Genomic DNA, 27,519 nt, shown 5'->3' on the forward strand with positions numbered 1-27,519 from the left:
ATTGTTTTATTGTTAATTTACTGAAGAATGGTGAAAAGCGTTGTTTTGTGTGCCGTTCTTACAGATAATTTCGTGACAACAGAAATTGAGGTAGTCAAACAGCGTCAGAATGCAGAATGAAGTGTTACAGTGGCTGAGAACATACTGCGTAGGTAGGCAATAAGGTGCAAGGGCCATAATGGGATAGATTATGAAATCAAGAGTCCACCTAAGGGACCTGTGGGATTATTCTCGAGGCTGGCGGTACCTGCTTTGCTTTTGTATTTTCTGCACTTGAGAGGCTGAGAGTAAGTGAGGGATGGGAGGGGGAGTTGTACAGAGATGGAGTCTCAGAGTGAAGGAGGGGTTTGAATGAGAGAACAGGGGAACAAAGGAAGAAAGGTAGAGTGACCAGAGGTCCAGGAGGAGGGAGGACCTTCCTCAGAAATCTGATGGTGGAGGGGAAGTAGATCTTCCTAACATGTTGAGTGTGTGTTTTCAGGCTCCTGTACCAACTCCTTGATAGTAGCAATGAGAAGAGGGCATGGCCTGGATGACGGGGATCCTCAATGATAGATGCCGCCTTTTTGAGGCATCGTCTTTTGAAGATGTCCTTGATGCTAGTATCAAGGTGAGGCTAGTATCCATGACGGGGTTGGCTGAGTTCTGCAGTCAGGGAGAGGCATATCATTAGATTTTGTGGTTACTGAAGATGCAATACAGTAAAAGTGATTTCCTCCCTGCCTCTAGCATCAATATGAAAGGGAAAGCTTTGAACTTACTCAAAGAACAAGCGGCTCTTTCCAGGAGCTATTTCAATAAGCCGGCACTGAATATTTTACAGAACAGAATGTAGTGTGATGTTTTGAAGAAACCACAAATGGTTGTCAGATACTGCTTCTGAACATCCTGCTCAAACGTGGCTGTGATCTGCCCACAGATCTTTCTGTAATGTGACAATTCACAGGCACAAAGAGGTGTCAGAGAGGGCATGACTGATGTCTCAGAGGTTTCTCTCTACCAGCAACGCAGCTTTAATGAGGAGGCATATCAGTATGAGGGAGCGTGTACTGGAGCCCCAGACCCTGCAGTGTGCTCCTATAGTTCTGTCTAATGGAAGGCTCGTTACCGACATTCACTTACTTTGCCGCAGACTCTTTCAAAGTACATTGTTAAAAAATGGAGAATGTGAGCATTTCCAAGATATGCACAGGCAGACCTGGTAATAGGAGAGAACTCTGCACAGAACCAGAATTTTAATTAGAATCAGGTTTTTATCACTGGCATATGTTGTGAAATTTGGTGTAATACATAATTAAAAATCTAAATTACAGTAACTATATTCACTAATACTGTATAAAAGATTAAATAAGTAGAAAAATAAGAGTAAAAATAAAAATAGTGAAGTAGTGTATGGGGATTCATTGACCGTTCAGAAATCTGATGGTGGAGGGGAAGAAGCTGTTCCTAACATGTTGAGTGTGTGTTTTCAGGCTCCATTACCAACTCCTTGATAGTAGCAATGAGAAAAGGGCAAGGCCTGGATGATGGGAATTCTCAATGGTAGATGCCGCCTTTTTGAGGCATCATCTTTTGAAGATGTCCTTGATGCTGGGGAGGCTGGTATCCATGGTGGAGTTAGCAGCTTTTCCCGATCCTGTGCAGTGGCCCCTCTGTACCAGGCTGCAAAATAAACAGTTAGAATGCTCTCCACAGTACATCTGTAGAAATCTGCTAGAGGCTTTGATGACATACCAAATCTCCTCAACAAACTCCTAATGAAATATAACCACTGCCGAGCCTTCTTTGTAATTGCATCAATGTGTTGGGCCCAGGACAGACCTTCATAGATGTTGATACCCAGGGACTTGAAACCACTCACTCTCTCCACAGGTGATCCTTCAAAGAGGGCTGCTGTATGTTCCCTTCCTGAAGTCCACAATCAATTGCTTGGTTGTACTGACGTTAAGTGCAAGGTTATTGCTGCAACGCCACTCAACCAGATGATCACTCTCACACCTGTACGCCTCCAAGTCACCATCTAAAATTCTGCCAACAATAGTTGTGTCATCAGCAAATTTATAGATGAGGGTAGAGCAGTAGGCTAAGTAATCATCTTTGACTTGAACCAGTGTTGATTGTTAGTGAGGCAGAGATATTATTTCCAATCCATACTGACTGTGGTCTCCTGATGTGGAAGTCAAGGATCCAGTTGTCGAGGGAGGTCCAATGGCCCAGGTTTTGGAGCTTGGTGATTAATACTGATGTTAAATGCTGAGCTGTAATCAATAAATAACAACCTGACATAGCTATTGCTATTGTCCAGGTGATCTAAGGCGAAGTGGAGAGCCAGTGAAATTGCACCTGCTGTAGACCTATTGCGGTAATAGAAAAATTACAACCGGTCCAGGCCCTTCTTTAGGTAGGAGCAAATTATGGCCATGACCAATCTCTCAAAGCACTCCATCACAGTAGATGTGAATACAATTGAGCAATAGTCTTTGAGGCAGCTCACCCTGCTCTTCATGTCTTCTTTTTGAAGCAGGTTGACTGCTTCACTGACTGCAGTAATGAGAATTGAAGATGTCTTTGAACACTCCTACTAGTTCGTTGGCACAGGTTTTCAGTGCCCTATCAGGTACACCATCTGTGCCTTATGACTTGAAAGGGTTCATCCTCTTGAAAGAAGTTCTGACGTCAGCCTCTGGGACAGCAGTCACAGGGTCACCAGATGCTGCAGGTATTTGCACAGGTGTAGTTTTATTCTCCCTTACAGAGCATGCACTAAAGACATTGAACTCATCTGGAAGTGAAGCATCACAGCCATTCATAATGTTATATTTCACTCAGAAGGAAGTAATATCCTGCAAACACTGCCAGAGCTGATGCGTATTAACTTCAATCAGAATGGTTTCTTCTATCTTAATATAGCCGTTGGTAGATCTTACCTGGACTTCTTGCACAGTTATGGATCATCAGGCTTGTATGCCACGGATCTCTTGGTTCACCCAAAGCTTTTGGTTTGGGTATGCCCAGTATGTTCTTGGAGGCACACATCATCCACATAGGTCTTGATGAAGTCGGTTACAACAGTGGCATATTCATTCAGATTTGAAGATGGCTCCCTGAATATTGTCCAGTCCACTGATTCAAAACAGTCCTGCAAGCTCTCCTTTGCCTCCCGTTACCACACCTGTATGGTCCTTAGCACAGGTGCTGCAGTCTTCAGTCTCAGCCTGGTGACAGAAGTAGAAGTACAGCCAGCTGATTGGACTAGCCAAAGTGTGGATGTGGGATGGCATGGCATGGGTAAGCCTACCTGATGGTATTGGAACAGTGGTAAAGCTCCTTTGATTCCACAGGTGGTACGTTGGTGGTAGTTCATCAGAGACTTCTTCAAGCTGGGAAGTTCATTAACACATTACAGCACAGTACAGGCCAGTGATGTTTTGCCGATCTTTTAACCCACTCTCAGATCAATCTAACCCTTTCCTTCTACATAGCCCTCCTTTTTCAGTATCATCCATGTGCTTATTAAGTTTCTTAAATGCCCCAGTATATAAGACCATAAGATATAGGAGCAGGAATGGGCCATTTGGCCATTGAGTCTCCTCTGCCATTTCATCATGGCTGATCCAATTTTCCTCTCAGCCCCAGTCTCCTGCCTTCTCCCTGTATCCCTTAATGCTCTGACTAATCATGAATCTATCAACTTCCACCATACATACAGTATACCCAGTGACTTGTCCTCCTATGGCAACAAATTCCACAGATCTACCAGTTTCAGGCTAGGGTAATTCCTCCTCATCTCCATTCTAAATGGATGCCCCTCTATTCTGAGGATGTGTCCTCTGGTCTTAGACTCTCCCACCATAGGAAACATCCTCTCCACATCCACTCTTTCGAGGCTTTTCAAAATTCGATAGGTTTCAGTGAGGTCACCCCTCATTCTTCTGAATGCCAGTGAATACATGGCCAGAGCCATCAAATGCTCTTCATACGAAAAGGCTTTCGATCCCAGAATAATTTTCGTGAACCTCCTTTGAACTTTCTCCAAAGTCAGCACATCCTTTCTAAGATAAGGGGCCCAGAATTGCTCACAGAACTCCCAGTGAGGCCTCACCGATGACTTATAAAGCCTCAACATTACATCCTTGTTTTTATATTCTAGCCTTCCCAAAATGAATGCGAACACCGCAGTTGCCTTCCTCACCACCAACTCAATCTGCAAATTAACCTTTAGGGAATTCTGCACGAGCACTCCCAAGTCCCTTAGCACCTCAGATTTTTGAACTTTCTCTCCATTTAGAAAATAGTCTGTGCTTTTATTTCTTCTACCAAAGTACATGACCATATACTTCCTGACACTGTATTCCATCTGCCACTTCTTTGCCCATTCTCCTAATCTGTCTAAGTCTTTCTGCAGCCTCTCACCCTCCTCAACACTACCTGCCCTCCACCTATCTTTGTATGGTCTGCAAACTTGGCCACAAAGTCTTTAATTCCATCATCCAAATCATTGACATATAACATGAAAAGAAGCGATCCCAACACAGATCCCTGTGGAACACCACTAGTCATTGGCAGCCGGACAGAAAAGGCTCCCTTTATTCCCACTCTGCCTCCTGCAATCAGCCAATGCTCTATCCATGTCCATGCTTGTATATTTCCTGTAATGCCATGGGCTCTTATCATGCTTAGAGCCTCATGTGTAGAACCCTGTCAAAGGCCTTCTGAAAATCCAAGTACACAACATCCACCAATTCTCCTATGTCTATTCTGCCTGTTATTTCTTCAAAGAATTCCAACAGATTTTCCCTTAAGGAGACCATGCTGACTATGGCCTATTTTATCATGTGCCTCCAAGTATCCCAAAACCTCATCCTTAACAACCACTTCCCAACCACTGAAGCCAGGATAACTGGCCTATAATTTCCTTTCTTCTGCCTCTCTTCCTTCTTGAAGAGTGGAGTGACACTGGCAGTTTTACAGTCTGCAACCATACCAGAATGATTATAGAAAGATCATTCCTAATGCCTCCACAATCCTTCCAGTCACCTCTTTCAGAACCCTGGGATGTAAACCATCTGGTCCAGGTGACTTAACTACCTTCAGATCTTTCTGTTTCCCAAGAACCTTCGGCCGAGCAATGGCACTTGTGCCCCCTGACACTCTCGAACTTCTGGCATACTGCTAGGGTCTTCCACAGTGAAGACTGATTCAATTCATCTGTCATTTCCTTATCCCCTATTACTACCTCTCCAGCATCACTTTCCAGCTGTCTGACATCTACTCTCACCTCTCTTTTACACTTCATATATCTGAAGAAACTTTTTTGTCTCCCCTTTAATATTATTGGCTTGTTTACCTTCATATTCCATCTTTTCCTTCTTTATGACTTTTTTAGTTACCTTATGTTAGTTTTTAAAAGCTTTTAAAAGTTTTTAAAAGCTCTCTTCGGCTTTAATGTTGCCTTCGATTTCCTTTGTCAGCCACCGTTGCGTCATCCTCCCTTTAGAATACTGTGCCATTTGAATTGCTCCCAGAAATTTCTGTTGTTAGTATTCCCTCCCAATCAATTTTGGCCGGCTCATCTCTCATGCCTCTGTAATTCCCTTTACTCCACTGCAAACTAATACAATAATTTTTAGCTTCTCTTTCTCAAATTGCAGGGCGAATTCTATCATATTATGATCACTGGCTCCAAAGGGTTCCCTTACTTTAAGCACTCTAATTAATTGCACACCACCCAATCCAGAATGGCTGATCTCCCAGTGGATCTAAAAAGCCATTTTACAAATTCCCCCTCTTGGGATCCTACACCAAACTGATTTCCCCAATCCACCTGCATACTGAAATCCCCCATGACTATTGTAGCATTGCCCTTTTGACATGCATTTTCTATCCCCTTGGAGACCACATACTTACCACTGTTTTGGGGGGTCTTATTATATAACTCCCATTAGTGTCTTTTTACCCATGCAGCTCTATCCACAATGATTACTGACACTACGTCACCTCTTTCTAATAATTTGATTTCACTTTTTACCAACAGAGTCACCTCACACCCTTGGCCTAGCAGCCTGTACTTTTGATATAATGTGTATCCATGGATGTTAAACTCCCAGCTATAATCTTCCTTCAGCCACTATTCAGTGATGGCCACAACATCATACGTGGCAATGTGTAACTGTTCATCTACCTTATTCCATATACTGTGTGCATTTGAATATACTGTAACACCTTCAGTTCTGTATTCGTCACCCTTTTCAATTTTTCCTCCCTCTTACATTGTGATTAATCCCATTGACTGCAGTTATCATCAGCCTCTCCTTGCTAGCAGGCTCACCACACACTGCCTCTGTTTGTAAACCAACAACACCATCCTCAGCCCTATCACTCCAGATCCCATTCCCCTGCCAAATGACTTTAAACCCTCCTGAACAATTCTAGCAAACCTGCCCTCATGGATATTGCCCCCCACCGCCTGGGCTCAGGTGCAACATATTGCTTTTGTACAGGTCATACCTTCCCCAGAAGAGATCCCAATGATCCAGAAATCTGAAGCCCTGTCCCTGCACCAGTTCCTCAGCCATTCATTCATCTCCAAATCACTGGCTTAGGCACCAATCCAGAGATTACTACCCTGAAGGTCCTGCTTTTCAGCTTTCTACCCAGCTTCCGAAAATCTCTCTTCAAGACATCCTCATCTTTCCTACCTACGCCATTGGTGAGGGGCTGCTCAGTGTCTTCGCCCAACACTCCAGCAGTCAGCAGTGTACAGCAGAGAGGCCAGACACTGCAGATGCTGGAATCACAGAATCAGATTCAGGTTTATTATTCTAACATATGTCATGAAATTTGTTGCTTTTTATCAGCAGTACAGTGCAATACATGAAATCTATTATAAATTATACTAAGAAATATAAATATATATGTGCAAGAAAGAGAACAAAAAAGACGGGTAGTGTTCATGCATTTCATTGTTTGTTCAGAAATACGATGGTGGAATGGAATACACTATTCCTAAAATGTGTCTTCAGGTTCCTGTACCTTTTCCCTGATGGTAGCAAGATAAAAAGGGAAACCATCAAGTTCCTCAGTCAGAGAAACTCAGCGGGTCAAATATGTATGTGTGGGAGGAAAGGAATTGTTAATTTTCCAGTTGGAATCATCCATCGGGACTCTGCACTAGATTTCACCCTAGGGATGCTGAGGATATCAGCCACATTTCTCTCCCATACACGCCATGCTTCATTTTATGATCAGGTTGCATGAGTCTCGGCTGGTTGACAGCTGAACCTCCGTGGTGGCGTCTCATCTGTGAGTCAGAGGATTGTGCTCTGGCTCCCAGTTGGGAGATTTAATCCAGGTAGCTGAAAAGAAACAAACAGGAGATGCTGACAGTCAGAAAATGCTGGAATTACTCAAAGCATCAGCTATCTCTAGCATTTTTTGGATTTTACTCTGCAATTCTGGTCACCTACCTACAGAAAGATATCAATAAAATTGAAAGAGTGCAGAGAAAATTTACAAGGATGTTGCCAGGACTTGAGGACTGAGTTATAGGGAAAGGATGAATAGGTTAGGATTTTATTTCCCAGAGTGTAGGAGAACGAGAGGAGATTTGATAGAGGTATACAAAATTATGTGGGGTATAGATAGCGTAAATACAAACAGGCTTTCTCCACTGAGGCTGGGTGAGACTAGAACTAGAGATCATGGGTTAATGGTGAAAAGTGAAATGTTTAAGGGGAACACGAGTGGGAACTTCTTCACTTAGAGCAGAGGTTCCGAACCTGGGGTCCACGGACCCCTCAGTTAAAAGTAGGGGACAATGGCATTAAAAAAGTTTGGAACTCCTGACTTAGAGGAAAGTACAAGTGTAAAATAAACTGCCAGCAGAAATGGTGGATGTGGGTTCGATTTTTGCATTTAAGAGAAATTTGGATAGCTGTGTGGATGGGAGGGGTATGGGGGCTATGGTCTGGGTGTAGGTTAAAAGTTGTGTGTAGGTAGTGACAGAAGGAAGTTGTGAATGTGGGGTGAATAGAATGAAGGATCAGTATACTGAGCGGTTGGTGGTCAGTGAGCTGAAGTGCCATGTTTCTGTACTGTATCTCTCTACCAGCAAGATGTTTTATGCACCTCTTAAAACAAGAATGCCACAGAAAATAAAACAACAATCGTTACAGCACAACATTGTGCCAACCTTTCCACCTGCTCTGAGATCACCTGCCCTTCTCTCCCATATACCCTCCAGTTTTATATCATCCAAGTGCCTCTATTTTCTCAAATGTCCCTAATGTACCTGCCTCTCCCGTCACCTCTGGCAGCATGATCCATGCACCCAACTACTCTCTGCATAAAAGATCTCTCCTCTGACGCCCCCCTCCCCCAATAATTCACCCTGGTATTAGCCATTTCTACCCTGGGAAAAAGTCTCTGCTGTCTACTCTATCTATGCCTCTTATCATCCCATACACAATGTTTAAGGTGAAAGGCAGGAGTTTTAAAGGGATGGGTTTTTTTAACCAGAGTGTTTAGTGTCAGGTTTGTTTTTTTTAGGTTGGCTTATTATCATTATTGTCACAGTTATTGAGGTACTGTAAAAAGCTTGTTCATAGAAATCATTTCATTACACAGTGCTTTGAGATAAAGCAAGTTAAAGCAAGTTGTCCCATCAGATCACGGCAGCAGCTGCCAGGTTGGTGGCTGTGTGGCCAGCAATGAGGCTCGGCAGAGAAGGGTAAAATCAAGCAGTGAAGTTGTTATTGGGGACTCGATATTTATGGGGACAGAAAGGAAATTCTGTGGCTGCAAAAGAGACACCAGGATGGTGTATTGCCTGCCAGGTGCTAGGGTCCAGGATGCATTGGAGTGGCTGCAGGATATTCTAGCAGAGGAAGGGGAACAGCCAGAGGTTGTGATGCACGTTGCCACCAATGACATGGGCAGAAAAGAGGAAGAGGTCCTGCACAGTGAGTCCAGAGAGTAAGGAAAGGAGCTGAACCTCCAATCTCCGGATTACTCCCTATGGCAAGGGCTAGTGCAGGTAGGAATGGGGTGATGGCACAGATGAATAAGTAGCTGCAGAGATGGTGCAGAAGACAGGGTTTCAAGTTCTCAGATCAGTGGAAGGTGTGACCCGTGCAAGAAAGATGGGTTGCACCTGACCTGGAGTGGGAGGCTTGCTGATGCTACTCAGAAGAGTAAACTAGTTTTGCAGGAAACCGGAGCCCCAGGTCATTAAGGGAAGGATCTGACCAGGAGGTCGATGTCAGGGCAAGTATTGAAAGGCAAAATCGAAATAACAGGTATGATACGTGTATATTTTAATGCTAGGAGTATCATGGGTAAGGGTAATGAAGTTAGAGCATTGATCAGTACAAGGAACTATGATGTTGTAGCCATTACTGAATCCTGGTTGAGAGAGGGGCAGGAATGCATGATTAATGTACCAGGTTTTTGAAGTTTTGTAAAAGATCGAGGAGGAGGTAAAAGAGGAGTTGGAGTTGGACTACTATCAGGGACAATATTATAGCTGCACTTGGAGAAGACATAATGGAGGGGGTCAGGCACTGAGTCCGTTTGAGTGGAACTCAGGAAAAGGTAGGGTACAATCACACTGATGGGATTGTACTACAGATCCTCTAATGGTTACCGGGATATTGAGGAACAGACATGTAATCGGATTAAGGAAATGTCTAAAAATAATAGGATTGTTGTCATGGGGGGAGGGGAATTTCAACTTCCCTAATATGAACTGGGATCTTCATAGTGTAAGGGGTTTAGATGGGGCTGAATTTGTTAAGTGTATCCAGGAAGATTTACTAAATCAATATGTGGAGGGGCTGTACTGGACCTGGTGTTGGGTAATGAGGCTGACCTTTCAGTGGGTGAACAGTTAGGAATCAGTGAGCACAACTCCTTGCCTTTCAGGATAGCTATAGATAAGGATAGGTATGGTCCTTGTGGGGGAGTTTTAAATTGGAGTAGGGCAGATTACAAGGGCATTAAACACCCACCACATACCTGATGTGGACTTGCCAGATAAAAGAAGTTCCCAATTAACACATCAGGCAGGTGGAGGATGTTTAAAGACCAATTGCACAGAGTGCAGGAATGGTATATTCCTGTTAGAAAGAAGGACAGGGATGGAAAGAGAAGAGAATCTTGGATGCCTGTGAGGTGATGAATCTATTTAAGAAGAAAAAGGAAAAGTATGTAAAGCTTCGGAAGTCAGGATCAAATGAAGCACATAAGGAATATAAGGAAGCAAGGAAAGAACTATAGGGAATTAGGAAAGCCAAGAGGGGCCATTAAATCTCCTTGTAAAGTAGAATTAAGGTGAATCCTAAGGCATTCTATACATATATCAAGAGCAAGAGGATAACCAGGTGGAGAGTGGAACTACTGGAGGTTAAAGGAGGGAACATTTGCTTGGTTGCAGAGAACATGAGTGAGGTACTTAATAGGTACTTGCTTCAGTATTTACCAAGGAAAAGGATATGGAGGACCAGGAGATCAGTACTGAGAGTATAAATATTTTAGGGGTTTTAGCAGTTGATGAGGAGGAAATGTTGGGCCTCCTAATGACTATTAAGGTAGCTAAGTCCCCAGGGTCTGATGGGATTTATCCCAGGTTATTGAAGAAGGCAAGAGAAGAGATTGCTGGGCCCTTGACCAGTATCTTTGTGTCCTTTCTAGTCACTGGTGAGGTCCCAGAGTGGCCTATGTTGTACCCTTATTTAAGAAGGGAACAGGAATAGTCCTGGGAACTATAGACCAGTGAGTCTCACGCCAGTAGTAGGGAAATTGCTAGACAAAATTCTTAGGAATACAATATTAGCATTTGGAAACCCATGGCCTAATTAGGGAGAGCCAGCATGGCTTTGTGCATGGCAGGTCATGCCTTACCAACTTGATTGAGTTTTCTGACAAGATGACGAGAGAGATTGATGGGGGTAGGGCAGTAGGTGTTATCTACATGGATTTTAGTAAGGCATTTGATCAAGTCCCTAATGGGAGGATAATTCAGAAGATTAAGATGCATGGGATCTGCAATCTGCTGTTTGGATTTAGAACTGGCTTGTGCATAGAAGACACAGGGTAGTGGTTGATGGGACTCATTCGAGCTGGAGGTCTGTGATTAGTGGAGTTCTGCAGGGATCTGTGCTGGGGCCTCTGCTGCTTGTGACATACATAAATGACCAATGAAGGTGTAGGTGGGTGGATTAGTAAATTTGTGGATGATACCAAGATCAGTGGAGCTGTGGATAGTGTTAGAAGACCGGTGAAGAATACAGAACAATATAGATCAGCTGCAGATGTGGGCTGAGCAATAGCAGATAGAGTTTAACCCAGATAAATGTAAGGTTTTGCACCTCTGTAGAGCAAATGCAAGGAGACAGTACACTGTTAAGGGCAAGAACAGAGTGGCTGAGCAGAGAGATCTTGGGATCCATTTATAGCCTCTTGAGAGTGGCTACACAGGTAGTTGAGAAGGCATATGGTATTTTGGTTTTATTAGTCAAGGCATTGAGTTCAAGATTCAGAAGGTTATGTTGCAACTTTATAAAGAAAGATTAGGCCACTCTGGAGTACTCGCACACAGTTATGGACACCCCACTATAGGAAGGATGTGGAGGCTTCTGAGAGGGTGCAGAAGAGGTTCACCAGGATGCTGCCTGGTTTAGAGGGAACGTGCTATCATGAGAGGCTGGATAAACATGGGTTGTTTTCTCCGGAGGTCAGAGGCTGAGGGGACATCTGATAGAGGTATATAGGATTATCAGAGGCATAGGTAGAGTGGACAGAGGGTATCTGTTTCTGGGGTCTAAATGTCTAACACCAGAGGGCATGCATTAAAGGTGAGAGAGGTTTAGGTTCAAGGAGGAATGTGAGGAGTAAGTTTTTATTCAGAGAATCGTGATGTCCTGAAATGCTCTGATTGGCAAGGTGGTAGAAGCAAAGACTTTGCAGGCTTTTAAGAGGCGTTTGGATAGCCACATGGATATAAGGAAGATGGAGGGATATAGACATGGTGTAGGTAGGATGGGTTATTGTTTGAGTGTTTTTGATTTGCTTTCTAGCTGGTTTGGCACAACATTATGGGCCAAATGGCCTGTTCGTGTGCTATGTTCTATGTTACCAATACCAGAATGCAGAATAAAGTGCTACAGTTACACAGAAAGTGCAGACATGTTAAGACTTAAGAACAATGCTGCAATGTATGTTCAACTAGTATTTTGTTAAAACAAAGTGGTAATTGAGAATTGGTTTATTATTGTTTCATGTTCTGAGGTGTGCTGAAAAAATTTGATTTGCCTGCAATCCATACAGATCACTTCCCTATGGCAGTACATTGAGGTGGACTAAGGGAAAACAATAACAAAATGCAGAATATAATGTTACAGTTGAAGAGAAAGTGTGGTGCAGGCAGAGAGCAGGGTGCAAGGTCATGGCAAAGTAGATTGTAAGGTTAGGAGTCCATCTTATAATGCAAGAAGTTCATTCAAGAGTCTAATAACAATGGGATAGAAGCCAGTGGGATGTGCTTTCAGACTTTTGTATCTTTTGCCCATAGGAGTGGGGAGATGACTGAGGAGGGAGAGGTATTCGATTATGTTGGCTGCTTTTCCATGGTAGTGAGAAGTGAGAAACAAGAGTCCATACTGGTTTTCATGATGGACTGAGTTATATCCACAACTCTCTGTAATCTCTTGTTAGAATAGTATGAAGAGTTGACTGGCTTCTCAAAAACAAAAGAGTGAATATAAAACATCGAACTCCACAGTATGGTGTCCTTCAACCCACAATATTGTGTTGACTTGTAATCTACTGTAAGATTAACCTAACCCACCCTCCTAAGTAGCCCTCCATTTTTCTAGTATCCATATACCTAAGTAAGAGTTACTTGTATGCCTCTAATGTATCTGCCTCTATCACCACCCCTGGCAGGGCATTTCATGTACCCATCGCTCTGTGTAAAAAGCTTACCTCTGACATCCCCTCTATGCTTTCCTCCTATCACCTTACAATTGTGTTGTCTCGAATTAGTCATTTCCACGCTGGGTAAAAGTCTCTGGTTACCCACTCGACCTATGCTTCTTATCATATACACTTCTATCAAGTCACCCGTCTTCCTCCTTCACTCCAAAGGGAAAAGCGGTAGGGGTACCCTCATATGATATGCTGTCTAATCTAGACAGCACCCTGGTAAATCTTATCTTCACCTTTCTCAAGTTTCTACACCCTACCTATAATGAGGCAACCAGAACTGGGACACAATGTGGTCCAACCAGGATTTTATAAAGCTGCAGCAGTGGTCTTATTAAAGCAGAGGTTGATAGGTTCTTGATTAGTAAGGGCGTGAAAGTTTACAGAGAGAAGGCAGGAGAATGAGGTTGAGCGGGAAATAAATCAGCCACAAAGGGATGGTGGAGCAGACTTGATTGACAAAATGCCCTAATTTTGCTCCAATGTCTTATGGTTTAACATTACCTCTTGGCTTTTGAAATCAATCCTCTGTCTAATGAAGGCCAATACATAAAAGGCTTCAAAGTATATTTAATGCCAGAGAAATGTATACACACTGAAATACTTTTTCTTTGCAGCCATCCACAAAAACAGAGTGCTCCAAAGAATGAACGACAGTTAAATATTAGAATCCCAAGTCCTCCCTCACACGCGTATGCAGCAGCAAAGCAAAGATCCCCTCTCCCCCCACCGAGCACTCCAGCGTGCAGCAAAGTATCAATAAAGACACAGACTTGCAGAACCCCAAAGACTACTCATTCACCCGGTAATTCGACATACCACAGGCTCTCTCTCCCTAATAAGGGAAAAAGAGATGTCTGCGTTTCACAGCGAGAGGGGAGACATAACAAACAACTCGCCGATTTACAATGTTAAAAGTCTATTGCATCGCTTTTTCTGAGTTCTGTGCCCAAAGAACTCAGGTCTCTGGGCACACAGCCAAAGATCTTCTGTGTACTCCCATAACAAACCAGATTCCTGTGGAGGCACTGACCTCGAGTCTGCCTGCTTCCAGAGCCACAAAATCCTGTAACCCTGAAGGCGTGTTTGTCTTCTAGGCCTCATGCTTGGTATGTTGAATAGCAGCCAGTCGTGAGACCCCGGGAGCAGATCTCATTCCCGCAAAGAACCAAAGTCAGCATGTAACTCCAGGTCAGGGTCTTCAAAAGAACCCTGAAAGGGAAAAATAGAAATATTAAAAATAGAAATAGAGCTGTTTCTGAAGATGCATGCAAAGGAGTAGCCATTAGGTGCCATTGTCTCTCCTAAGCTCCTCCTTCTAACATGCCTTTTTACAACCATACCTGATGAACTGACAATACTAGAATTCAGATTGCACAGAAACAGAGAGGTGTTTGAGATTCGTGTCCTGGGCCCCAGTGATGTAGAAAGCCTCACTCAACACTCCCTAGCTCTGACTGACCTTTACGTACGTCCATAATTTTGTGTGTCTGAGATCCAGCAGCAGGAAAGGCCGTGGTAAAAGTGACTGCCCCAGCTGCCGCCTATGGACAGTACAGCATCTTTGATTGGGATTTCCCTGCTATGTGAGCGAGTACCTGTGCCAAATATTGGCAGTACATGGCACCTTGATTGTCTATGTTAAAGGCAGGCTCAGTGACCAGAATATTTAACCCAAATAGCTAAGATTAGGGCATTCAACTGAAACCTGGCGTGAATGCATCATCTCAAAAATAAATTAGTAAGAACAAAATTCTGATGACAATAAATACACCTTCTCATGCCAAACCTTATATTAAGAATGTGATAGAAATCTCATACTACTTCTACTGATGTAAGACCTTTCAAAACTGCATCTAATATGCTAACTGCTGTAGTTATTACATATAATTAATCATTATTAACGTGCTTATGCTCTTGCCTTATCCAGTGGTATTGATTGCACCTTCTTTGCAAGACTAATTAAGTCCTCTGAGCATTCTGCTATTTAATTTCTATGCAGTCTAACTAAAATCACAGGCAGTAATTACATCCCTGGCACAAGAGGATTGACTGCTCTAACAGTGGGATTCATATCTTCGCCAAGGATGGGAAGCAGAGATTGTCTTTTGACCTGAATAAACATTGGAGATAAAGCACAATTACACTTGGAATGCAGACTGTTTTAAATTGGAGAGGTAGGGAAATTAAGCTCGGAAAGTTAAAATAATAAATGTGCAGCCACATCTGAGAAGGAAAAGGATAGTTTAATATAATTCCCATCAAGGTCTTTTTACCTTAGCAGTTTCTTAACTCCATGCCACAGTTGCGTAGTGATGGCACAGGCCCTCCCGGCTTAACGAGCCAACCACCCAGCAAACCACCCTCCCCCCCATTTAACCTTAATTGGTTACAATGACCAATTAACCTACAGACAGGTAGTTGGACTGTGGGAGGAAACCAGAGGATCTGGAAGAAACTCATGCAGGGAGAAGATACAAAACTTACAGATGGTGCCAGAGCTGAACTCTCAAGCTGTGATAGCATTGTGCTGATCACTATGCTGCTGTGGCGCTCTGCTACGCAACTGTGGCATGGAGTTAAGAAACTGCTAAGGTAAAAAGACCTTGATGGGAATTATATACAGGCCTCCAAGCAGCCAGGATGTGGGGTACAAATTACAATGGGAGATAAAGATCACATGTAAAAAGGGCAAGAATCATGGGGGAATATCAATAGGCAGGTTGATATATAAAATGAGGTTGGTACCGAATACCAAGAGAGGGAATTTGTAAAATGCCTACAAGCTGGCTTTTTGAGTAGCTTGTGGTTGTGGCCACTAGAGAAAAGACAATTCTGCATTGGGTGTTGTGTAATGAACCAGATTTGATTAGGGAGTTTAAGGTAAAGGAGCACTTAGGAGACAGTGATCCTAATATAAAACTACACATACAAAATGTTGGAGGAACTCAGGCAGTGTCTATGGAAATGAATAAACAATTGATGTTACAGCTGAGACCCTTCTTCAGGACTAGAAAGGAAGGGGGAAGATGCCAGAATGAAAAGGTAGGGGAGGAGAAAGAGGGTAGTTAAAAGGTGATAGGTGAAGCTATGTAGGTAGGAAAGGTAAAGGGCTGGAAAGGAAGGAATCTGATAGGAGAGGAGAGTGGACCATAGGAGAAAGGGAAGCAGGAAGGGGCCAGGGGGAGGTGACAGGCAGGTGAGAAGAGATAAGAGGCCAGAGTGATGAATAGAGGGGAAGGAGCAGGGAACATTTTTTTTACCGGAAGGAGAAATTGATTTTCATGCCATCAGGTTGGAGGCTACCCAAATGGAATATAAGGTCTTGCTCCTCCACCCTGGGGGTGGCCTCATCGTGGCACAATTGGAGGTCACGGGCCGATGTATGGGAATGGGAATCAGAATTTAAATGTTTGGCTACCGAGAAGTTGCACTTTGGCAGACGGAGCAGGGGTGCTGAATGAAGCAGTCGTTCAATTTACGACAGGTCCTAGCAATGCAGAGAAGGCCACATCAGGAGCACTGGACACAATAAGACAACCCCAGTGGATTTGCTGGTGAAGTGGTGCCTAACCTGATAGGACTGTTTGGGGTCCTGAATGGAGATGAGAGAGGAGGTGAATGAGCAGGTGGAGCACTCTGGGTGGGAGATAGTGGGGAGGGATGAATGGACAAGGGAGTCGCACAGAGAGGGATCCCTGTGGAATGGGGGGGGGGGGGTAAAAGGTATGTTTTGTGTTAAGATCCGTTTGGAGATGGTAGAAGTTGTGGAGGATGATGTTTTGGATGCAGAAGATCATAGGGTGATAGGTGAGGATATGAAGAACTCTATCATAGTTAAACCATTGGGAAGATGGGGTGAGCAAGGACGTCTGGGAAATGGAGGAGATGCGGGTGAGGGCAGCAGCAATGGTTGAGGAAGAGAAACCTGTTCTTTCAAAGAGGAGGACGTTTCTGATGTTGTGGAAATAAAGCCTCATCCTGGGAACAGATGCGACAGAGACAAAGGAACTCAGAAAAACTGAGAAATGTTTACAGGAGATAGTGTGGGAAGAGGTATAGTCAAGATAACCGTGGGAATCAGCAGGTTTATAAAAGGTCTGTTGATAGTTTGTCTCCAGAGATGAAGATAGAGCGATTGAGAAAGGGAGAGAGTTGTAAGAAATGGACCAAGTACATTTAAGGGTGGTAGTTGGAGGCAAAGGTAATGAAATTGACTAACTCAGCATGGGTGCGTGAAACAGCACCAAAGCAGCCATCAATGCAACTGAGAAGAGTTGGGGAGCATTACTGGATCAGGCTTGGAACATGGACTATTCAATGTAGCCAACGAAAAGTCAGGCATAGCTGGGGCCCTTGTGGGTGCCAATCTGAAGAAAATAGGAGGAGCTGAAAGAAAAATTGTTGAGGTTGAGGACCAGTTCTGGTGATGGGAGATCTAATTGGTTCTTTTATTGAGAAAGAAGCAGCAAGCTTTAAGGCCTTCTTGATGAGGGATAGAAATGCATAGGGACTGGATATCTATGATGAAAATGAGGCAGTCAGGGCCAGATAATTGACAGTTAGTATTGTGGATGCAGGTTGGAAGGGACAGAACCAAAGGGGATAGAATGGAGTCAAGATATGAGGACACGAGCAGTTTGATAGGGTGAAGCTGAAGTCAGATGTATCAATATTACAGTGGAGTAAAGGGAATTACAGCGGTATGAAAGAGGAGTTGGTAAAGTTGATAGGAAGAGGACACTCAGCAGGGATGCTGGCAGAACAGCTGGAGTTTCTGGGAACAATTTGTAAAGTGCAGGATAGGTACAAAGAAGAAGAAGCATTCTAAAGGAAGGATGACAAAGGAAGTCAAAGCCAGCATAAAAACAAAAGAGAGGCCATATAATTTAGCAAAAAAGAGTGGAATGTTAGAGGATTGTGAAGCTTTTAAAAACCAACAGAAGGCAACTAAAAAGCCATAAGAAGAGAAAAGATGAAATATGAAGGTAAGCTAGCCAATAATATAAAAGAGGATACAAAAAGCTTTTTCAGATGTATAGAGAGTAAAAGAGAGACAAGAGTGGATACCAGACCACTAGAAAATGACACTGGAGAAGTAGTAATAGGGGACAAAGAAATGGCGGACAAACATAATAAGTATTTTGCATCGGTGATCACTGTGGAAGAACTAGTAGTATACCAGAAATTCAAGAGTGTTAGGGCCAGAAGTGACTAGTTGCTATTAACTCAGGAGAAGGTGCTTAGGAAGCTGAAAGGTCTGAAGGTTGATAAGTCATCTGGACCAGATGGACTACACCCAGTGTTCTAAAAGAGGTAGATGATGAGATTACAGAGGCGTTAGTAGTGATCTTTCCAAGAATCAATAAATTCTGGAATGGTTCCAGAGGACAGAGGATACTTGGAGGCTCATGATAAAATAGGCCAAAGTCAGCATGGTTTCCCAAAGGGGAAGTTTGCCTGCCAAATTTGATTCATACTGGGAAAAATGGTTTAACTACATAATGCTTCACAGGCCTGATTTTATTCTCACAAATCAATGAATCTGTTGTAAAAAAAGATCACTCCCTACTTGTACATAGTTCTTTCCTTTTGCTTGTTTTGTCTTTCCACTCTTTTCTATAAGTGTATACCTCAGATAAATACTTTGTGGAGATTTGTGATATATATGATTATATGATATATATGTACAATGTCTGAAATACATCTTATGGGAATGTTTATTTGATGATGAACTTCAATAAAAAAATAAATTACAAAAAAAAAGAATTTTTTGAGGAAATAGCAGGTAGGATAGACAAAGGAGAGTCAGTGGATGTTGTTTACTTGTATTTTCAGGACAAAGTTTACATATTAAGCTGCTTAACGATAAGAGCCCATGGTATTACAAGAAAGATAGAAAAGTGGATAGAAAATTGGCTGATTGGCAGAAGGCAAAGAGTGGGAATAAAGCAGACCTTTTCTGGTTGGATGCTGCTGACTAGTGGTGTCCCACAGATGAAACACAATGTACGGAAGAGTATAGTTATGCATATTGGTAGAAGGAGTAAGGGCATATACTATTTTCTAAATGGGGAGAAAATCTAAAAATCAGAGGTGCAAATGAATTTGGGAGTCCTTGTGCAAGATTCCCGGAAGGATAATTGAGTCAGAGGTAAGGAAGACAAATGCAGTGTTAGCATTGATTTCGAGAGGATGAGAATATAAGAGCGAGAATGTAATACTGAGGTTCTATAAGGCATTGGTCAGACCACACTTGGAGCACTGAGAGCCGTTTTGGGTCCCTTATCTAAGAAAAGATGTGCTGACAGTAGAGAGGGTTCAGAGGAAGTTTATGAGAATGATTCTGGCAATGAAAGGGTTAATGTGTGAGGAGCGTTTGATGTCACTGGGCCTGTACTTGCTGGCATTTAGAAGAACGAGGGGTATTTCACTGAAGCCTATCCAATATTGAAAGGTCTAGATAGAGTGGATGTAAAGAGGAAGTTTCCTATAGTGGGAGTCCGGGATCAGATGGCAGAGCCTCAGATTAGACGGACATCTATTTGCATGAGATGAGGAGGAATTTCTTTAGCCGGGGGAGTTGAATTTGTGGTATTCATTGCCACCAACAGCTGTGAAGGCTAAGTCATGGGTACATTTAAAGCCGAGTTTGACAGGCTGTTGATTAGTCAGGGCAACAAAGGTTACGGGCAGAAGGCGGGAGAATGGGGTTGAGAGAGGTAATAAATTAGCCACGATGGAATGGCAGAGCAGATTTGTTTGGCTGAATGGCCTAATTCTGCTCTGGTATTTTATGTTCTTATGATTTTTTATGCATTACATTGCTATCACATAATCAGCTGATCAAACATTTGCAATAACGAGCGGGTGTACCTAATAATGTGGCCACAGTGTGTATCTGTCAGAGAGCTTTTGGGTGTACAGTTCTGGAATTTAAGGCCTGCAATGTGTTTCCAAGAATGTCGGACACCGTGCCTGGTATAGGAGACTAGATAGGAGACCATACATAATGCAGATGGTGCTCACTGTTACTGTTTTGAAGGGTGGTAGATGATTATGAGTCAAACGATAAACACGAGAGATTTGCAGGTGCTGGAATTCCAGGACAACACATACAAAATCCTGAAAGGTCATGCGGCATCTATGGAGGGGAATAAGCAGTTGATGTTTCAAGCTATCAGGACTGGAAAGGAAGGTGGAAGAAGCCAGAATAAAAAGGTGGGGGGAGGAGAAGGAGTGCAACCTGACAGGTGAAGGTGAAGGAGGGAGGGTGGGAGATGAGGTTGAAGTGAAAAGCTGGGATGTGATAGGTGGAAAAGGTAAAGGGCTGAAGAAGAAGGGATCTTATAGGAGAGGACAGTGGAACGTGGGAGAAAGTGAGGAGAAAGTAGGTGCTGGGTAATTCATGGGAAGAGAAGAGTTAAGAGAGGAGCCAGAATGGGGAATGGAAAAAGATTGAAGGGAAGGGGGCCAGAAATTACCATTGCTTCTCTGTTGTAGGAGTGAGCTCTTCACACTTCCTTTCCAGTCCTGATGAAGGACTATATGAAGGATGTCCCAAGACATCGACTGTATATTCATTTCCATAAATGCTGCCTGACCTGCTGAGTTCCAGAGAGAGAGAGAGAGAGAGAGAGAGTATTCCATTGAACTTTTGACTTGTGCCTTATAGATAGTAGAAAGTCTGTTTTCGAGAGAATCATTTATCAAGGGGTACTCTGCCGTGGTTTTTTACGGTATATGTCTGGTCCAGTTTTGTTTCTAGTCAATAATGAACATTGATGATGGGGATTTGGTGATGTTAATGTCCCTGAATGTCAATATTTGGTGGTCACACTTCCTTGCCAGAGATGTTCATTGCCTGGTCTTTCTGTGGCACAAGTTTTACCTGGGTATAGCCCATGCCCAAATGTTGTCTATATCCTGTTGCTTGCTTCATTTGCTGAGGAGTTCTGAACATTGGTAATTGGTTTACTTGTATTAAGATAGAGTCAAAGCTTTGTTTTGCATATCATCCATACACATGATTCCAAAGGTAAGTAGATTGAGGCTGTCCAAACCAAAAAGCAAACTATCAAGTTTTAGCTACAGAGAGTGCAGTACAGGTAGATAAATAAATTGCAAGGGCCACAGTGAGGTAGCATGAGAGAGCGTCATACAGCGCGGAAACAGGTCCATACTGACTGAGCTAGTCCCATCTGCCTGCATTTGGCCCGTAGCTGCTTCTCTCCATGTGCTTATCTACTTGGCTTTTAAATGTTGCTAATGTACGCACCACAAGCACTATTTCTGGCAGCTTATTCCAAATACTCACCATGCTTTGCATGAAAGGGCTGACACTGATGTCCATTTCAAATATCTCACCTCTGATCTAAACCTATGCCCTCTTGTTTATGATACTGTCTCCATGGGAGAAAGACTATGCACTTCTGTCGGGTCACCCTTCAATCTCTGACATTCTAAGTTTCAGTCTGCACAACTTCTCCTTGTTACCCAGGCCCCCAACACTAGGCAACATCCTGGTAAATTGGTTTACTGTTGGATATAAGCCGGTGTTGTAACTTATCTGGAGACAGGACTGATGAAACATCTTACCCAAAACATCGAATGCTAATTCCCCTCTATAGATGCTGCCTGACTTGCTGAGTTTCTCCAGCATTTTGTGTGCGTCAGGTTGAAATGTCCAGGTTCAATTCCTGTTGCTGTCTGTAAGGGGTTTGTATGTTCTCCTCGTGATCGCATGGGTTTCCTCCCAGTGCTCCAGTTTCCTCCAGGGTTGGAATACTATGTTGGTGTCGTAAGTGTAGAGACACTTGTGTGCTGCCCTCAGCATAACCTCGGACCATGTTAGCCATTGATGCATTTCACTGAATGTTTTGATGTATGTGTGGCAAATAAAGCTAAACTTTGAAATCTAGACCAATGGCTGAGAGATAGACAAAGGGGGGGTTGAAAGGTATAAAAAAGAGCAATCCCTTCTGATCAAGCACCTGAGCAAATCCTGGCAGCACTAACCACTTTTCCATTGTGTACCCAATCCTTTTCTCGACAGATACCTCTCTCAACCCCCAACAGGGAACTGTTAGTCACACAGAGGTAGAGTGTGGAATAGACCCTTCGGCCCATCGAAGTCATGTGATCCATCACCACCCTTTGCACTAATCCTACACTGAAACTCCACACATTTTATCAGTTCACCCCAGATTCTACCTATGTGAACAGTTCGAGGCGCAGTAATCATTTGACCCACCAAGTCGCACCTCTTTGGGATGTGGATGGGAACTGGAGCACCCAGAGAAATCTCACATGGTCACAAGGAACACACCCCCACTCCGCACCAGAGCTCTGCTATTCGCTAGAGGCAATGAAACAGCTTCAGACACCTAACTACTGACAGCCTTATGCAGGAACTATGAATCTCTCTAAAGATGATTTAATTAGGAAAATCACAACTTTTTCCTCAATGTATTCCCACTAAGACAGCACCCAAGCACAGAATCGAGCCCTGGTCTAAGGTAGCAGCTCTGTCAGCTGGGCCACTGTTAGGGTCTGGTGCAGGGCAGGCCTCAGACACCAGCAGATTGATACAGTAGCAGTTCACTGCCAGTTGGAACTGTAACCTGGGGAAAGAGGCTGAAAACTGCATATTGTTGATGTTGATATGTTCTGGATGTTCAACTTGCTCAAGTTTTTCTCTTTTCTTTACTGTAAGTGCAGATTCGTTTAGCGACAGCAGCTCGCTGACGTACGAGGCCTTCACGGAGAGCAGGGAAACCTCCCTGATGCTGCCTGTCACACCTGGCACAGCCAGCGGGGAGATGGAGGACAGTGATTGGAGTGAGTCGGTGGCCAGCAGCTCGTCCTTCGAAGAAATTGAGCTGGAGTCACAGGGTAATGGGAAGCGGCCCAACGTCTCTCAGCCTGCTGATCCAGAAGACAAGGAACCCACTCAACTGACTAACACAAAAAGATATCTGCATATCAGGAGAACAGAGGAGGAATGAAAATAGAAATACGAATAAATCTTGATTCAATTGGCTCCATGCAGGCAACTTCTCCCAGCACCAGACCCGTGAACGCTTGTTGCAACATTAAATAAAAGTTTTGAAATTATGGTTGGATTCAGAGTAAAGATGGAAATGTATCAGAATGTGTACAATATTGTATTTGTGAGCTTGAGTATTATTACTAGTTCTTTAAATAAATCCAAATAATTTGTTTTTTCACATTTAAAATGTTTGTGTTTGTAAATTCACCCACACTTCACAAATTCTTGTCCAACATGCTAAATGCTGGAGGAACTCAGCAGGTCAGGGAGCATCTTTGGAGAGAAGTTTTACTTGTCTGGACTGAATCAGGTTTAATATCACTGGCATATGTTGTGAAAATTGTTAACTTTGTGGCAGCAGTACAATGCAATACATGATAACAGTTTAATAGTTCCATTTAATATCAGAATGTGTACAATATACAACCTGAACCTCTTGTTCTTCACAGACATCCCCAAAAACAGAAGAGTGCCCCAAAGAATGAGTGACAGTAAAAATGCTAGCACCTCGAAGTCCCCCACTCCCCCTCCCATGCATAAGCAGCAGCAAAGCAATGACCCTCCTCCACCCACTTACTTCAGCAAGAAAAAACATCAGCACCCCCCACCCACCAAGCAAGCAATAGCAAAGCCCCAAAGAGAGACCATGATCTGCTGTACAATGAAAACTAATCGTTCACCCGGTAATTTAACATACCGCAGGCTCTCTCTCTCTCTCTCTCTATTAAAGGGAAAGAGAGATGTTACTCAGTGAGAGGGGAGACATAAACAAAACAACTCGCTGATTTACATATGGTGTTAAAGTCTGCCACTTTACTTTTTTATTCCCCACCCCCAAGTTCTCCAACTTGAGAATCAACAACAAACTCTCCTCCACCAAGGAGAGAAAGAGAAGGAGCATGCAATTCACCGAGTACAGAGCCCCTGACAGCAGATCCTTTGTTCCCAATGTTCTGTTTTCTCCCACGATGCTTTGGTTGGTGGCACTGGAGTAGAATGGGCTCATCCACAGAGCCACAAAGACTCAGAACCCCGAAGACATGTTCGTCTTCTAGGCTGTGGCCTTGGGATAATATTGGAAATAAAACTGTGAATTACATTAAGTATATATGCAAAGTAGTTAAATAAGTAATGCAAAAACTGACATTTAAGAAAGAGTAGTGAGGCAGTACAATGCCTATTCAGAAAGAAGCTAATCCTGAATCTTTGAGTGTATGCCTTCAGGCTTCTGTACCTCCTTCCTGATGGTAACAATGAGAATAGAGGGGAGACAGCTGGTACAATGGGATGAGGGAAAAGGGAGAGGCAGGAGTTGGTAGGCTGGTGGAGCCTGATGAAGAATCTCAACCCAAAATGTCAACTGTCCATTTCTTTCCATAGATGTTGCTTGGCCTGCTGAGTTCCTCCAGTATTTTGTATGCTGCTCCATTTTCCAGGATCTACCCTCTTCTGTGTCTCGAGTTCTTGAATTTAGAGTTTCCCAACTAAATGAGACATGGTCACATTCTCCTAGCCCTGCTCGACTGACAAACTCTTTGGGAAAGGCCGGTTTGGATAACCAGAGGTTGAGGTTTGGAAAAGGCCAGTGTGAATGCTGCGGGAAAAGTACTTTGGAAAACATCTGTTTCACTTTGAATGGCATGAATTTCAACAGACTAATCAGTACAAATGATAGTTAACCCTGAGATTTTAATTTGGTACTTAGTTTGTGGTGTGATTTAAAACAAAGTCCTCTTCAGACCAAATTGTACAAACATATCAACAGTACTGATTGGTTGTCCATCATATCTGATGATTTGTACAGTTCTTCTTTGACTATGTGAACTGCACGAAGAAATTTGTGCAGGGAAATTTTTAAAGTGAAGGAACTGTTACACTGGGTCAGCTCCAGTCTCTCAGTCTCTGAAGTCTGGGACCAGTGGTACAAGTACTCTGGTCGTCCCTGGTTGCAATAGATGACCATGACTTCTTCTATGCCTGGTCAAGCCTTTCGTTCTCCACAAAGCTTTACAGAGCTGCCTTCCTGGCCACTGCATCTCATCCACCAAATTCTCTGGAGCAGATTTTGCACGGTAGGAAGCACCAGATACACAAGCAATTCAGGTCATCTAGGCAATGCCACAGAGATGCAATACTTTTTATGGTCTCCATCTCATCTGCAGGTGAAAAATTCCAGCTGAATCTGGTGGGACAATCTATATATTTCTTTTCCAATCACCATCCCATCCATGCCATCTGCTTCATTTACAGGCAATCAAGGCTGCTCAAAAAAATCATCTGGGCTTTCATCATTCTTTGCCATACAAGATGCAGTAATCCCATTGTCTCTAAGAATAGCTTTTTTCACTTCCCTGAATGAATTCAGCATCTTGTAGTCACTGGATGAATAGTCTGCACCAGAGCTTGTTACTGACGATGGAATTGATGGCTTGTAGCCAAGGTTGTGGATTTTACTAAGACAGGTGGAGGGGCAGGTAGTGTTGAAGAAGTAGGGAGTCTGCAGAAGGAACTAGACAGAATAGGCAAAGAGTGGAAGAAAGAATACAATATAGGGAAGTATATGGTCATGCACTTCGGTAGCATTGACTAGTTTTTCAACGGGGAGCAAATTCAGAAATTAAAAGTGCAAGGGGACTGGGGAGTCCTTGTACAGATTTCAGTAAAGGTTAAATTGCAGGTTGAGTTAGTGACAAGAAGGGTAAATGCAATGTTAGCATTCATTTCAAGGGCACTAGACTATAAAAGGAAGGATGAAATGCTGAGGCTTTATAAATCATCGGTCAGACTGTACTGTCAGCAGTTTTAGGTCCCATATCTAAGAAAGGATGAGCTGATGTTGAAGAGGGTCTAGAGGAAGTTTATGAGGATAATCTGGGAATGAAAGGGTCAACATATGAAGAGCATTTGATGGCTCAGGCCCTGAACTTGCTAGAATTTAGGAAAAGTGGGGGGGAGGATCTCATTTAAACCTATCAAATATAGAAAGGGTTAGATAGAATGGATGTGGAGAGGATGTTTCCTATAGTGGGGGAGTCCGGGACCAGAGGACACAGATAGAGTGGATGTGGAGAGGATGTTTCCTGTAGTGGGGGAGTCTAGGACCAGAGGGCACAGATAGAGCGGATGTGGAGAGGAGGTTTCCTATAGTGGGGGAGTCCGGGACCAGAGGACACAGATAGAGCGGATGTGGAGAGGATGTTTCCTATAGTGGGGGAGTCCGGGTCCAGAGGACACAGATAGGGCGGATGTGGAGAGGATGTTTCCTATAGTGGGGGAGTCTAGGACCAGAGGACACAGATAGAGCGGATGTGGAGAGGATGTTTCCTATAGTGGGGGAGTCCGGGACCAGAGGACACAGATAGAGCAGATGTGGAGAGGATGTTTCCTATAGTGGGGGAGTCCGGGACCAGAGGACACAGATAGAGCGGATGTGGAGAGGATGTTTCCTATAGTGGGGGAGTCCGGGACCAGAGGACACAGATAGAGCGGATGTGGAGAGGATGTTTCCTATAGTGGGGGAGTCTGGGACCAGAGGACACAGATAGAGCAGATGTGGAGAGGATGTTTCCTGTAGTGGGGGAGTCTAGGACCAGAGGACACAGATAGAGCAGATGTGGAGAGGATGTTTCCTATAGTGGGGGAGCCTAGGACCAGAGGGCATAGCCTCAGGATACAAGGTTGCCTCTTTAGAAAGATTCAAAGTGTATTTATTATCAACAAATGTATAAATTATACAACTTTCAGATTTGTTTGCTAACGGGCAGTTGCAAAGCAAGGAATCTGAAAGAACCCAATTTAAAAAGATAAGACCATCCCCCAGTGCTCACAGAGAAAGAGAAAAAAACCAAAACGAATCAATCAATAGTGATGCACCATCAATAACTCTCTCTGAGACGTAAAGGCGAGATATCGGCTTTTATTGACTGGAAGAAGGAACAAGCAGTGAGTGACCTCCATACTACATCCTGGAGACTGAGAGGCCGGGCTCAGGCCTCAATCGCCTTTATACAGGGGTCTGTGGGAGGAGCCACAAGAGCAGTCAGCAGGGGGCATGTCCAGACAGGTATATGTAGTTCACCACAAATAGAAGCGAGCGAGCAACAACAGCATTCCAAACCAAATTGAGTCCTTTGTATCTAAATCCTTGGAGCAGGCCCAAAGCCTCAGTATTCACTTGACTTGTGGCAAGTCACCACAAAGTTTGCAGACACGAAGCATTGCAGCTGGAGGCATCCTCACAACCTTAGCGTCACAGAGAAGCCCCTAGACCGGGGGTCGGCAACCTGCGGCTCCGGAGCCACATGTGCCTCTTTTACGTCTGTGCTGCGGCTCCCTGTTGCTTTGGGAAATAATTGGTCAGTATTTAATTAAAATGTATTTTATGTTAGTTTGTTAGTTTTTGAAATGTAATTCTAAATTTGAAGATTATGGTGATCTTGTACAATCTAAATAAGACGTTGTGGCGACCCATTTCCTGACACATCCGA

At 43.5% G+C, this 27,519-nt stretch overlaps 1 protein-coding gene across 1 annotated transcript in view; it reads left to right on the forward strand.

Annotated features, from left to right (window-relative positions):
• The window catches only part of LOC132377975 (testis-expressed protein 264 homolog), a 440,098-nt gene extending 416,879 nt beyond the window's left edge, over positions 1-23,219 (forward strand). The window contains exon 4 of the mRNA XM_059944541.1: positions 22,702-23,219. Within this exon, the coding sequence (XP_059800524.1) occupies positions 22,702-22,988 (287 nt within the window). The 3' untranslated portion in view covers positions 22,989-23,219. The remainder of the gene's footprint in view (positions 1-22,701) is intronic.
• Positions 23,220-27,519: the final 4,300 nt, after the last annotated feature.

This window comes from Hypanus sabinus, chromosome 19 (assembly GCF_030144855.1).
Source record: "Hypanus sabinus isolate sHypSab1 chromosome 19, sHypSab1.hap1, whole genome shotgun sequence".
Taxonomy (NCBI): domain Eukaryota; kingdom Metazoa; phylum Chordata; class Chondrichthyes; order Myliobatiformes; family Dasyatidae; genus Hypanus; species Hypanus sabinus.